Source organism: Fundulus heteroclitus, chromosome 8 (genome assembly GCF_011125445.2).
Source record: "Fundulus heteroclitus isolate FHET01 chromosome 8, MU-UCD_Fhet_4.1, whole genome shotgun sequence".
NCBI lineage: Eukaryota > Metazoa > Chordata > Actinopteri > Cyprinodontiformes > Fundulidae > Fundulus > Fundulus heteroclitus.
In genome coordinates, this window is record NC_046368.1 from 25356702 (window position 1) to 25370564 (window position 13863).

Here is a 13863-nt window from a genome sequence, read left to right on the forward strand (position 1 = left end):
GCTAGAGGATATCTTCAGCATTTCTGGTAAATGACAGATTTTAAAAGAACATCAAACACAATAATCAAAGATCAAAAATTGTTAAGATAAGCAAATGTGACGGCCATTTCTTTGGTCTGCCATGAGAGCAAATCCACAAGCAATAATGCAGTGGTCTCATACCAATAATTTTACAACTTTAAATAAAAAAAAGTGAACTATCATTCATGGTGAGATATTATACCTTTCAGTCTGGACTGAAAGAAAATTACTAAATTATTTTTTAATCCTGTTTTCAAGTTTTTTGGTTTAGAAAGTGTTCATCCAAATAGTCGAGCTTCAACACATGTATTCCATTGGCACTTTAATTTCATTAAATGTTGCACATTTGCTCCCCACATAGAGGCAGCGCTAAGCTCTGGCTTAATATTTTAGGTTTTAAATTCTTTCAAATTTTCTCCTCAAGAGTACTTTCACTGCTCATTTTCCTATATGTTTTAGAAGGCATTTGTTAAAGTGTTATAGTCAATTTTACTGGCTGTTTTTTTTTTTTATTAGAAAGTTATTATGACAAACTGTTATTTTAGTGATTAAGATGATGCTTTGTTCTGTTTTGGTGTTATGAGTGGGTTTTCTCCATGTGGACCGATGGACCTCTAAGTTGATTTCTAATTTCATTTTTTGTGAATACGGGCAAACATTATAAGTTTATACTTCCTTTTGCTCCTTTTCATTCATCATTTAATTTATTTTTGTTTTTTCATTTTTTTAATGAACAAAATAAAATGTAAAATGAAAATGGCTAAAGATAAAAATGGAGTTTGCACATAATGGTTGTCTTCATGCTTCAATTATGTCCAGCTCCTAAATATGTGATCTACTGGTGAGCTAATGTTTGTATGTTTGCCGATGGCCTCTGGCAGACTTCAGTGTCAATTTTCTATCTACACCGTCAGTTTCTTCTCATCTGGGTCCAATTTGCATGGAGATGTGCTTTTAAGAATGAGGTATTGGCGAAATAGTATGTTGTAGAACAAATATTGTTGAAGTGAACTATAACAGATGACCATGGACGCTGTGCCATCTCTGACCAAAGCCTGACTTCTTCTGATTTCAAATGCTTGCTGTTTTTCTTTTCTGGATCTTGTGCCCTGGTCAGACACAGATAACGTGAGTAAATACAAAATATCATTTGTAAATGAAGATTTGATTTATTATGGCATAATCCAATTTGGCCCCATGTGAGAAAGTAATTGCTTTCTTAACCTATTTTTGTATTTACTTGAATTAGGTTTGTCTTATAATCAAATTAGTCTAATAACCAGAAACATTTCATTGATGAAATCGTATTTTGTTTTTTTGTCTGAAAAAACTGATTCAATGTCAGATTTTGCCTAATATGTCAATTTTATTAGTTGAGTTCATACTTGAACAGACAAGGACACTGAAAAATAAATCATGCTTTTCAACAGTATTCTTCACTAGTAGCTTCTCCTCTGCATTTGACAGTCTGACTGAGTCCATCGGTTCTGCAGTGACGTGTCCGACTGTGTTTCCCTTCACTGCATGAGGACCAGGACCCCCAGCAGGACCAGTTGCCTTCCTGTTGTACGGTGGGCCTTTGGCCTGCTAAATAATAACACATAAAATGAAAAACATTTTTAAATGAATCAGATAAAAGGTTGTATGTTTATAACTTTCTTACCTTGGTTTGCAGCCTTATCTGCCCTGTAGTTCTGGCAGGCCAGGCCTTCGAATTGGCCAGTACACATACAAATGCACTTTCCATCAATCAGGGCAAGAGTACCTCCATTTTGACATGGCTTACACTTGCATATGTTGTATTCAGCAACATACTCTTCTATAGCCCTCTTTAGATTTGCAATTCTGTTATTTGCATCGGGCGTGTCCAGTGGAATCAAGTTATAGATGGGCTCAGCCTGGTAGAAATGACAAGATATGTATTTCAGCAGGTGAGATGACAAATATATCTATTCACAAGTTTTGGTTAACAATCTTAAAAGTGCACCCAAGGAACCACTTAATCCTAAGGGAAACTATTTTAAAACTAGAAAAAGCTGTTCCTGCATAACAGCAAGTGAGAATGCTATTTTGCAGAATGATTTGAGCAGAAGATGTAGAACACCCCTGCAGAAAAGAAAAACTAGCTGAAAAACACATTGAAACCAATGAAGAACCAATTTGAACATGAAAGGACAAAAGCTGAAGGATTAGAAGAATGTTTTGAAAAAGTTGAACTAGTTGAAGATAGTTGAAGGATATTTGAACACTGCACTAAACAGTAGACATGAAGATATGTGTGTAGTAGTATCAGTAGTAGTAGTAGTAGTATCAGCAGTAGTAGTAGTAGTATCACTAGTAGTAGTTGTATCGGTAGTAGTAGTAGTAGTAGTAGTAGTATCTATAGTAGTAGTAGTAGTTGTTGTAGTGGTAGTATCTGTAGGAGCAGTATTGGTCGTAGTAGTATCAGTAGTAGTAGTAGTAGTGGTAGTAGTATCAGCAGTAGTAGTAGTAGTATCACTACTACTGGTAGTATGGGTAGAGGTAGTAGTAGTAGTAGTAGTAGTATTTGTAGTAGTAGGCGTAGTGGTAGTATCAGTAGTAGCAGTATTGGTAGTAGTAGTAGTAGGAGGATCAGGATCAGTATTAGTAGTAGTAGTAGCAGCAGTAATGGGTTGAAGTATGCAGAAGTAGTTAGACGCGGAAAAACATTTTTGAAGAATTTGCCATTCATTTCAATGAGAGCAAAACAGTCACAAAAAGTTAAATATTTTAAAAATGATAGAAGTCAAAATAAGTTCTATGTGAACATTTTGAAATGTGAATGAAGTTTGTAGCTTAACCCAAGCTGAAGCAGTAAGCTGTGAAAGAGCACAAAGTTTCTGAACAAAAACAATACTGCACCAACATGGTACAAACCCTGAACCCACACCCCCATCATGAAACTCCAGCCATTTCACCACTGTACTAAACAGCAAACATACAGAACTGTGTGTATGTGTGAGCATATCTGTGAGTGCAGATGTCTGTTTACACTGTGAAGAAACATTCCCTGAACAAGTCCAAATATCTCCGTAACCGTTCCACCTATCGACCTGATTCTTGGATTGTTTTTTTTTTCAGAACGGATAGGGAAACAATAATCTACCTCTGTAGTTGTTGTAAATGTAGTAATAATGGTGCAAACAATCATGAAATAAAGAGGGGAATTTGAGGAAAGGCAAAAATCGGCAAAACTTTTTCTCAAATAACTTGCTATAACTGAAAAAACCATGAGAGATAGCAAAATATTTTTTTTCACCGTCAGTATCTGCTGGCTTTGGTGAACAATCATTCTTATTTTCATGTATTTACAAAAATGGATGTAGGCGTGGCGACAATGTAAAAAAGTGGATCATTTCGAACCTTTTCAGTCTAAAGCTTTTTCAGCGATTTGCAGATTTGCTTCTCCTAAACAAATTGTTCCTGCAGCAGAACAGTAATATATATCCAAGAAATTACTTTTTTGTAAGTGCTACAAGGGTCTGAAGATGAATTGGTGCGAGGCTCATGTCTGTACATCTAACGGTTTAGGAGAAGCAATGATGCGAAAACTTGTGTCGTTTTGGATTTTCAGGTGTGATTTTCAATGCCCTCAATGCATGCATTGAAAATGCATTGAGGGCGTGTGGACTTTTCGGCGCTCTGGGGTGATTTGTGAAAAAAAATCGCATAGCATTGAGGGTTACATTTCCTGAATGCAGGCAAAATGCCTACGTTTTGATGTATAATTTATGTGGATAGAGTCAAAATTGAGTGCATAAGAAGAAGTTGTTTGGAGAAGTAGAATTTATTAAAAAAGCTAGTGTACACTGTAGCTGAGCTCCTTAGCAATGATGATAGCAACACACGTATTTTCATGAAAATCACAAAAATGCAAAACGATTTTTAAAGAGGGATTATTTAAAAATTGTAAAATATATGAAAAAGCTGAAGTAGTTGAAGATAGCTGAAGGATATTTGAACATTTTAAAATTTGAATAAAGTTTGTAGCTGATAGTAGGCAACTGCAGTAAGCTGTGAAAAAGCACAAAGGTTTTGAAGAAATTTGCATTAATTTAAAATGGGAGCAAAACACACACACACACAAAGTTAAATTTTTTAAAAAGTATAAAGGTCAACATAACCGTGAGATATAGCAGTAATGTCGTGAACGAGCCAAATGTTTTGATACCAAACTTGTTGAAATCGGTTGAAGTATGCAGGAGTAGTAAGACGCTGATAAATGTATGGAATAATAATAAGAAAAACAGGAAAACAATAAGTGAGAATGCTGTATAAGAATTCTCACTGATAAGCACTGGGGTATTAAAATTAGTACTTTTTTTAGCATTTAATGCATACAATTGAAGCTTAATTGACCCCTGAACGACAACTGTAAATTGAGAGCTTGTGGGTCTGTAGCTCTCTCTTGGATGGGCTGGCAGATAAATCAGCTTATTACAAACAAAACTATGCGTAGAATCATCCACATTATCTAAAATAAATAAAACAGCTGCCAGAAATAACCCAACATCTCATACGTCTCCGAACAGAAATGTTAGCTTTACAGTGCTATTGGATAGGACAGTTCCAGAATTAAAAATAACACAGCTGACATAAAAAAACTACCACTTCTGATTACATAGAACAGTGGTTCTCAAATGTTTTCTGTTGTAGCTTTTATAATTTTCTATTTGTCATGTTTTTTAGGTGTTTGGCCCACAAGCAGAACACAATCGGGAGGCAAAAAGCAGTTTAAAGTGTTTATTTTGGAAAACAGAGATACAGACAGGAAACAGGGAATAACGCAGGAAAAGGAGAGCTGTCGGCAGACAGTGGCCAACTGAGGTGTACCACACAAGGTTAACACTCTGGCGTCCTCCAGCTGTCAGCTCACTGCCTAAATACTCCCAGCTAAGGTGCTGAACGAGGCGCAGGTGCGCGCCACGCCTACCAACCAACTGCAATTAACTGGAGAGAGAGAGAGAAAACTACACGGCACTGCCTGCTAAGTCCTGACACTGTTTTAATGCATTGAAGCTGTCGATCTGAAAATTACCCAGAATCCCTTTTAAATTTTATAAGATATATATGGGTTAATTTATAACATAAAACAATGGTTTCTAACAACTAGAATGTTTCAACATTGCCACACTTTTATTAACTATAAAATATTAACAACAATATAAAAGGTTTTTAGCCCAACGCGGACCTGCATTCAACTTTTAACTAGCTATGAACCTTATACGGCAGAAAATATATCAAACTATTAATATTAAAGACAAACTTCAGTTACATTAAGTTTTGCACTTTTTAGGAGTTTCTTAAATGTATTCATCATACTACTGGCCACAGGGACAGACTAAACAGCAGAGGGTGCCTTTGTCTCATTTAGAATTATTCAGAAGGCATCTGGACAAAAGGAGAGTGCTCCACTATTTGAGAAGCAAATAGTGTTATATGTTATAAATGAAGACGATGGTATTAGCAGTGCAGCACATGGGTATAGAATAGGTATTATGATTTAAAAGTTCAATGAGCCAGTGTTTTAAAGACAAACAAATACTGAAAGATTGCTCTGGCAAAAAGTTCTTTACCGTAGACATGTTTGGTAGTTTTCAGTACTTTTGCGGACGTGAATGTGTTATATTTTGCATTTATATTTCAAAAATTTTTGATCTCCCATTTTGAAATACAAGCACAATGTCCCCTGAAGCTGGAATCTTGAATAGGAGGTGGAAGATCCATGAGCAGACCCAGGTTCAATTTCCAATATGGCTGCCATTCATATCAACACAATGAACGTTGCAGGTTTTCCCTATTTATTAGCACTTCTGAGGGTTTGTATTTCAATAAACCATGTGTTCATGAATAACAGCTGATAATACAAAAGACTGCCCTGTATTTGAAGAGAACACATCTTAGTTTATATTTACTAGTGGTAAGCATGACAAGAAAATCCTGTTTCACGATTTGCCAATGAAACACATTCAACTCCAGTGTGATGGTATTCCCAGAACAGGAAATTAACTTTCAAGACAAATTGAATGCAACGTCAAGCAGTAAATACACTGGGCACGTGAAGTAAGCGGCACGGCTTACATGCGTGTTTTTAAACGCGGGAACTTACACCGGAGGCTACAAAGTATGCTCCACAGCTGCATGTTTTGCGCAGAGAACAACCTTCGCCACATGGGTAAGTAATTAAATTATCAGTAATATATCCTGTTTTAATCACCTAAAAGTCTATATCTTGACCATATGCAAATTTGCAAATTGTAGTTGTTAGCTTGTCCCAACTACAAAGAACTGCTGATTGATCGTACAGAAATGAACAACTTTTGGTTTTGCTTATTGTTTTGCAGAAAGACCACAAGGTAGAAGGCGCACCTTGGCCTTCCGTTTGTTAGTTGATGAGATGTTGCGAGTGAAAAGGCAGAGAGTTCGGGGACAATGAGTAACTCCCATCAATCAGCAGGGTCAACAAGGAGACTGATACCATGCTCTGGACAAACTATAAGAGTCGATAGGCATCAACAGTACTGGGATACTTTCAGAAGTGGACTTTGACACAAGATGTAATTTTCCTGTTTATTCCTTGCCAAACAGGGGTGTATAAGCATCTGAAATTAGAACTTGAACCTAATTTAGGCCCAGCGCAACATAAATACTCGCGTTGAACCTGTGGATTATGCATCTAGTGTAAATATCTTGACTGATCAAAATGGAAAGCTAATCGTAGGACGTTCAAATGCTGCTGTGCTGCGATTACATGCTGTAATGCGTCTGGTGTATTTTCTCCATTTAATCTTAGCAGTTAATGTTCAATGGAGCATTTACATTGAAGCTGTTGCATAATTGTCTTTAGCACAGTTCCACGGATGTTGCTAAAGCAAACACAAGCATGGATAAACCTCATCACATTGTACAAAAAACGTTTTGAAAAACATTTGTCTGAAACTGAATGATAATCAAAACTCGAGGTTGTCACCTCATCATCCCTACCTCACTGTTAATCAGAGCAGGGACATCTGTAATGGACTTGGCCCAGTTTCGGTATGCATCTATATCCATGACCCCCTCCTTGTTCAGTTGAGCCCTCATAGTAACAGCGGTCTCAAGAGTTCCTCCTTTGACTGAAGTCATCACCTTATCCACCAATGCCTTTCCTTCAACAGTAGCTGTGCAGAATAAGAAAGTACATTTTTACATCATGATCACATTTAAAACAGATTATTTTGATTCCCAATCAAAATGAAAACTATGGTTGTTTGGACATTGGCAGGTCTTTTACTACAGGCATGTGACTTAAGAAAAAAAAAATTGGTAAAAATTTGTCTGATCAAAAAAGGAAAGAAAGAGACACCTGTTTGGGTATTTGTTGGTTTGTCACAGTACTCAGGTCGGACGTGTGCTTCTGCACTACCTTCAGTTGGAAAACCAAAGTCCGCTGAGATCCCCGCTTTGACGCAGGTTTGGACGTCTCTTTGTGTCATATCTGAAAGAATCAAGAGGTAAATTCTGTAATTATGTGCCAATAACCTACCTTTTCAGCAGACAGGCCTGAGTGAGGCAATGGGTTTGAGTTAAATTAACGGCGCGGATACATACTTTTTGCCTTGATGGCATCCTGGTTTAGAATGTAGATCAATTCATATTCACCACCAGACTTTCCATTTTTTGTGTAGTGGGTTCCATAGTCTTCCAGAAAGGCAAAATAAATTCCCTTTTCATATACCACAGGAAGGGATCTGACATGGATTAGGAACTCCTCAGCAACGTTGAGCTCACGGGAGCGCATCCTGTAGGTGCTCAGCTGTACTCTACCTTTTACCCTCATAAAGCTCTTGTTCTAAAGTGATTAGAAGCAGTAAGACAGGCACAAATGTGATACAGTGGCTTGCAAAAGTATTCATACCCGTTGAACTTTTCCACATACAGTACTGTCACATTACAACAACAAAGATAAACATATTGAATTGGAATTTTTTGTGAAAGACCAACACAAAGTGGAGTAAAATAGAAATACAATTATGCATGATTTAAAAACATTTCTACAGATAAAAGTGCTGGATGCAAAAGTATTCAGCTCTCTTTTCTCTGAGTGCAACCGATTGCCATCAGCAGTTGCCTGATGATCGCTAATGACTGAATAGAGTCCACTCTACACAGGACAGGGATAAAGTTTTGGCGAGGTTTAAAGCAGCCTCAGGCTATAAAAAGATTCGGCAAGCTTTGAACATCTCAAGGAGCACTATTCGATCCATCATCCAGAAATAGAAAGAGTATGGCACCACTGTATACCTACCAAGACAAGGCCGTCCGCCTAAACTTACAGGTAGAACAATGAGAGCACTGATCAGCCCCATGGTGACTCTGGATGAACAGCTCAGGTGGGGGGATCTTTCGCCATGGCAACTATTGTCGTGCCAAATATGGCCTTTATGGAAGAGTGGCGAGAAGAAAGCCATTGTTAAAATAAATCCATAAGAAGTCCCGTTTGCACTTTGCCAGAAGCCATGTTGGGGACACAGCAAACTTGGAAGAAGGTGCTTTGGTCAGACAAGACCAAAATTTAACTTTTTGGCCAGAAATGCTAAACAATATCTGTGGCAGGGAACTAATACTGCTCATCACTCTGAACACACCATGCCAGCTGTCAAATATGGTGGTGGCAGTATCATGCTGTGGGGGTGCTTCTCTTCGGTAGGGACAGGGAAGATGGTCAGAGTTGATGGAGCCAAAAACAGGGCAATCTTGGAAGAAAACTTGTTGGAGTCTGCAAAAGATTTAAGACTAAGGCGGAGGTTCTAACCTGACTTTCGCCAGATGGATTTCGATCCGCTGAGCTCCACAATCAAGCTATATATATATATATATATATATATATATATATATATATATATATATATATATATATATATATATATATATATATAAAGGTTCCATGAGTATGAATACTTTTGCAGGCAACTGTAAATGCGTCTTCAAAATAAGCTTGATTGGTAAGGGAATGACTCAGAACTTGTGTGTTTAGCAGTTATAATATTTACCTTAATGTCGGAGTACTCTGTAACTTCTTTTAGAACATTTTTTTTTGAGAACTCAGCCCCTGCCTCACCACCGATAGTACTGTTTGCCAGGGATTCTTCAGTTGCAGTGAATTTGAAGGAAAATCCAGCATCAACTGTAAAGGTCGTCTCTTTCAACATTTCTTTCACAATGGAGTGTGTGTCCTCATAGATTTCTTTGGAGGCAGTTTCTTCCACTAGTGTCTGAAATGATAGGAAGCATTCAGCGAGAAATCCAACAACTCTTCGCAGGTGAGACATTGCTGGGACTAACCTCATAGTGGAGCACACCCACATTCCAGGGAAGTCTGTCGTACTTCCCCGTGTATGGATTCCTCACCCTATCACATCTCCCATTGAAGTAATCATTATTGAAGGGGTTCCTTCGAGGATCTGCACCTAAGATGTTGATCCTGGTGCATGGAGGTAACGGTTACTTTAAAGTATTGTATTATGTTTGTTTGCATGCAAAGAAAAGAGCCAAATTGGTGTGTCATGGCCTCGTTCTGTTTTTTGCTGTAGCATGCATTGGCCCCATTTTTAACACGTAAGTGAACTTCAGATGGTTCAGTATTAATTAAACAACATGTTTCATTATTGGTAAAAAAAACTTTTAACCAATAATTTGGGACAGATCTCCCGCTATTACCAAATAATGTAGACCAGATTCCTGGATCAATGTGTGCTGCTGAATGTGAAAATCAGGGGTAAAAGCACATATATGTTAAACACATTTAAAAACGTATTAAAAAGTTAACTTGACTGCAGTTTTAAACGGATGTTCGGCATGTTGAAATTCCTCTGTGACTGAGCGTTCAGATCAACATTCAGAGGATGGAGGGAGACCAGGAGGAATGAGAGGTATCCCCCAGGATGACAAAGAACCCCCCTCCAAAAAAAACTAAACAAAATAAATCCCTGCAAAAAGCAGTTTAAAAGCTGACAGGCCGTTTAGCTGAGTGCCGTTTGGTGAGCACACATTTTCTCTGCGCTCTGGGGGTTTGGACACAGAAACCGGTGGGTTGTAGCCACTGGCTGTCCTCTGTATGTTGTAGCAGAATGCAATGCTTGGAGTCTAAAGCGGCATATTAGTCAGTCGTTATCATTGATCAGGAAATATTTGATAGCTAAAGGTGCATTCCCTCCTAATTTTCCCATTTACAAGGTTTCCAGCCGTGCCAATGCATTCACCGCGCAGCATTACGCACAAATGTATTTGACTGTTTACAGCACACCTTGTCACAATAATCTGCTAACCTGTGGTACACGCCACCCTGGTGATCATCAGGGAGAGGAATGGGATGGAAGAGAACCCCGATCAAGTTTTTTTTTTTTTTTATATCCCAACTTTTGCGTGGAGAGTGACGTACACAAGTTTCATGCCCCATGTTGTACGTACGCAAGCTGTATAAATGAGACTCCGGGACCTCTTGTAAGTAAAGCCCAGGGAAACTGAAATCCCTCACATATAAATGATGGTATGGCCTTGTGAGTTGGATTTAAATCACACATGAATTTCACACGATAAATGCAAAAAGATGCAAGAAACTCTGAAATGACTTTGTACCCAAGGTTCTGTGGAGAACCACGGAGTCAAATCAGCCTAATTTGCCAGGATAACTGGGCTGAGTCTATTTTTGACTGCATTACATGCATTTGTCTATACAGTGGTGCTAGGAATGAGCAGCTAGCTGTCTTTAAAATCTAAAATTGATCACCTCTCATTTTCAATGTATCATACTCAGTTTAAGAGTCCTAATGTTGAACAGTGTGGTTGATAAAAAGCTAGAAATAACAAAGGTTAGCTGTGCTCAATGAGTGTGTGCTTCCTGATGAAGATGCAACCGCAAATAATAAATTCCTTTTTTCCCTGTGGAATCCTTTCTAGATATTGCATTATGCTTTTCTACAGCAGTTACGTTCCAAATATCAGCACATGGCGAAAGTTTTATCTTCTTAACTCTCTAAGTTCCTTTAGTTTATCTTAAAACATCTGCTTTTTGAGTTGAATTCTCATGGAGCTAATCCAGGCATCTGGTCTTTATGAACACTGTGAAAATGTCATTGGCCACAGTTCCTGTCAGTAACTAGAACACAATGAGGCACTTTACAATGCTCACCCATATCCTGCTGTCCTGCCTTGCTCATTATTTTCAAGGACAGACGCCCCACAGGGCGTGCGGGTTGGCTCGCAGTCTTCATCCGACCCATCTTCGCAGTCGTAGTCCCCGTTACATTCTAGTCTCTTTTTGATGCATGTTTGCAGCTCTGCACACGGATGCAGATAAAACTGGTGAGACCCAGAGAAACAGAGCATAGATGAACAGTGTAGGCGACTTATGAGAGTCCCCCAGTACCTGTAGTGCACCGGAACTCCGATTCTTTGCAAGGAAGAAGAGTTGGAGTCAAGCATGATTCTGACGGTTGGCAGGCCTGTCTGTCACCTATTGACTCCATGCAGGATTCCCCATCAAACTGGCCAAACGCCTCTATGCCTCTTGAACGCCTCTGAGGGCCAAAAAATATATAAAAAAGGCTTTGTCACACTTCTTAACATCACATAATCAGTAAAAACCTTATTTAAATGAGTCTATGAGGCAAGTCATAAATGCTCTGTCTGACCGCAGACGTACTCTGCTCTTTGTGCAAGGATCACAAGAACTCCATTCGGACCAGCGACTCCACTGGCAGTTTACAGCAGCAGGTTCAGGCAGTACTGCTCCCCTGATATGAGAACATTACAATCTGTCAGTTATCGTAGCTTTGTTGAAAAAGAACGATTGATTAATCAAACAAAAAAGGCAACATCTTAAAAAGAGTATACATACAATCCTCCATGGAAAAATGCCAGAGTTGAACACAGGGCGCTGAGGCTCAGCTGGAGAGCGATGGCCAATCTCATCTTGAACCTTTGAAAGCACAGAAAGGTAACATTTGGCCTTTTAAACTGCCTCCGTCTTAATCATTACATTACCTTGCAAAAAACTTTGTGCTGTTGTTTTCACAATCAATGGTTTGGATTTCACGTGCAGCAATATTGATTTGGTGCTCAGAAACCCCCGAAGCAGAGTTTGTTGTGTTAAAAAAAACATCTACAGCTTGAAAAAAGTTTACAGTAATAATTGTTTCTTGTCTTTTTAATAAACATCTGGAAAAAAAGTGAGGTGTGAATTTACTTTCACCCCACCAGAGTTAAAACTTTGTAGAACTGTCTTTCATTGCCAGCTGCAAGGCCTTTGTTTAAGGTTTGTGTCTTCCACCTTTGCACATGGAGAGAAAGAAACCTTTGACCATCTTACTTTGCAAAATACCTCAAGTGAGATTGGAGGGAGAGCTTGAGTGAAAATCGGTTTTCCTGTCTTGTCAAAGATTCTTGACTGGAATTAGGTCAGGACTTTGACTGGGGCCAGTGTATCTCATCATTATGCTTTCATCTAACCAATTCACCGTAACTCTAGCTGCATTTCTTTGGGATCATTTTGATGTAAGACAAACATCTGTCCATCTCTCAAATCTGAATATTGGTCTCCTTAACAAACAATTTCACCTGAGCTGTGGATTGCTGCAGTTCCTCCATGATTCCACGGACCTAATGGCTGCTGTGTCTCCTTGTCTGGCCTTTTAGGTAAAGCCATGCTTTGCAAGGTTTGCAGTTTAAACCTATCACAGCTTTGCATCTGACCTGCTGCGTCTTTCCGTTGGTCTACATGATGCCGTGTGTTCTCTATCTGCTCATATCTACATTAAAAGCAATAATGATGAAAAAGTATTTAAGGCGTATAAACACTTTTGCAAGACAATGCATTCCCATTTTTAAAGGATTTCAAGAATACACAAATTCTTGAAAACAAATACAATGTGAAGAATTGAGAGAGGACAATGAAGACCACGTATAGCTACATCCACTGTTTTGCTTTAATTATGTCCAATATTTCCTAAAGGATAGGGAAGCTGCGAAATGTCATTTTTAGCACTGAAACAAAAAAAAAATATATATATATATTTTGAAGAATACTTTTTGTCCTTTCTTTCACATCATTAGTAAAGAGTATTGACGTGTTATTTTTGTTTTGTCTGTTGGAGAAAAGCTGCTCTTTTCTGTTTTTCCAGTATTGTGCAACCACATAAAAATGTCCCAGACCTAAGTGAGCAAATATTTAATGTTTTTTTTTTTCCCTCTCTCTCCTTCGCTCTCTCTTTTTACATGTTGAAACACCTCGGCATGATGGGACCATGGTGCACCACAGCAAGTGAGCTGTAGAAACTGACTCCGAAACAAATCACTGATATCAGAATTGTAGATATTTGATCAAGAAGGCGAAAAAGCGTTCGATAACATAAAAAAAAAAAAAAAAAAAAAAAAAAAAAGATTGTGTTGCAATATAAACCTACGTCCACAGGAGGGCAACGTTAGGCAGCAAACACCCAAAACTGATGCTGGCTGAAGAGACCTCCTTTTACACGGTTTAGAAGAGGCAAAAGCATGATCAGTTGTTGAATAATTTTTCAACACACAGAAATGTTGCCCTATTTAAAGCTCTTCTTTCCCTTCTGCGTTAAAACATTAAATCAAAGCTTGCACAATGCACAGGAAGTTCCAAACTGTTGCACTCAGTGACCTGCCATGTGATCTGAGAAGCTTTTGCTGAGTCTGCAGCAAAGGAAAGGGAGTGAAGTGTGTCTTGATTATGAATAAAGAGCGAGAACAGAACATTTTGTATGGGACAGAGCTGTAATGTAGGATCTTTAGAGAGTTATGAGGAATTTTCCT

General features: G+C 38.4%; 1 protein-coding gene across 2 annotated transcripts; it reads right to left on the reverse strand.

Moving 5' to 3' along the window:
* Window positions 1-1362: 1362 nt before the first annotated feature.
* On the reverse strand, window positions 1363-12030 carry c9 (complement component 9). 2 transcript variants are annotated; one of them, XM_036140432.1, is made up of 11 exons: window positions 11921-12030; window positions 11726-11816; window positions 11450-11600; window positions 11213-11360; window positions 9367-9505; window positions 9075-9296; window positions 7633-7873; window positions 7388-7519; window positions 7027-7202; window positions 1685-1919; window positions 1363-1605 (listed from the first exon to the last, which is right to left on the reverse strand). In XM_036140432.1, exons 1-11 carry the CDS (start codon window positions 11992-11994, stop codon window positions 1445-1447), a joined length of 1770 nt encoding a protein of 589 aa, XP_035996325.1. In that variant the 5' UTR covers window positions 11995-12030; the 3' UTR covers window positions 1363-1444. The 2 variants fall into 2 exon arrangements, with proteins under 2 accessions (XP_035996325.1, XP_035996324.1); XM_036140431.1 differs by having other exon boundaries at window positions 1363-1608.
* Window positions 12031-13863: the final 1833 nt, after the last annotated feature.